Below are 312 nucleotides of genomic sequence, written 5' to 3'. Positions count from 1 at the left end.
CTGCTGCTGCTGCTGCTGCTGTTGCTGCTGCTGCTGTTGCTGCTGCTGCTGCTGCTGCTGCTGCTTCTGCTTGTAGCGTTTGCTCTGCCACTTTCGCTGCTGCTGCAGCTGCTTAAGCTTCACTCCTGCTGCTGCTGCTGCTGCTGCTGCTGCTGCTGCTGCTGCTGCAGCATACCAACAGGAGCTGTGGGTGCGGGCAATGGAGCTAGGAGACGCCCAAGAGGTGCTGGATTCTTCTCTCTCTGATTTGTCTCTGTCTCTGCACTGTCTCCTTGAGGAGACACCGCAGCAGCTGCAGCACATACTGCAGCA

General features: G+C 58.3%; 1 protein-coding gene across 1 annotated transcript in view; it reads left to right on the top strand.

The window, feature by feature from the left end:
* Positions 1 to 199: 199 nt before the first annotated feature.
* EMH_0011410 (uncharacterized protein) overlaps positions 200 to 312 on the top strand; it is a gene marked incomplete at both ends in the record, with an annotated part of 1,978 nt that continues 1,865 nt past the window's right edge. Inside the window, one exon of the mRNA XM_013499256.1 lies at positions 200 to 223. Within this exon, the coding sequence (XP_013354710.1) occupies positions 200 to 223 (24 nt within the window). The remainder of the gene's footprint in view (positions 224 to 312) is intronic.

The sequence above is a fragment of the Eimeria mitis genome, genomic scaffold (genome assembly GCF_000499745.2).
Source record: "Eimeria mitis Houghton genomic scaffold, Emh_scaff414, whole genome shotgun sequence".
In the NCBI taxonomy this organism is placed as follows: domain Eukaryota; phylum Apicomplexa; class Conoidasida; order Eucoccidiorida; family Eimeriidae; genus Eimeria; species Eimeria mitis.
This window is presented reverse-complemented; position numbering and strand designations above follow the sequence as displayed.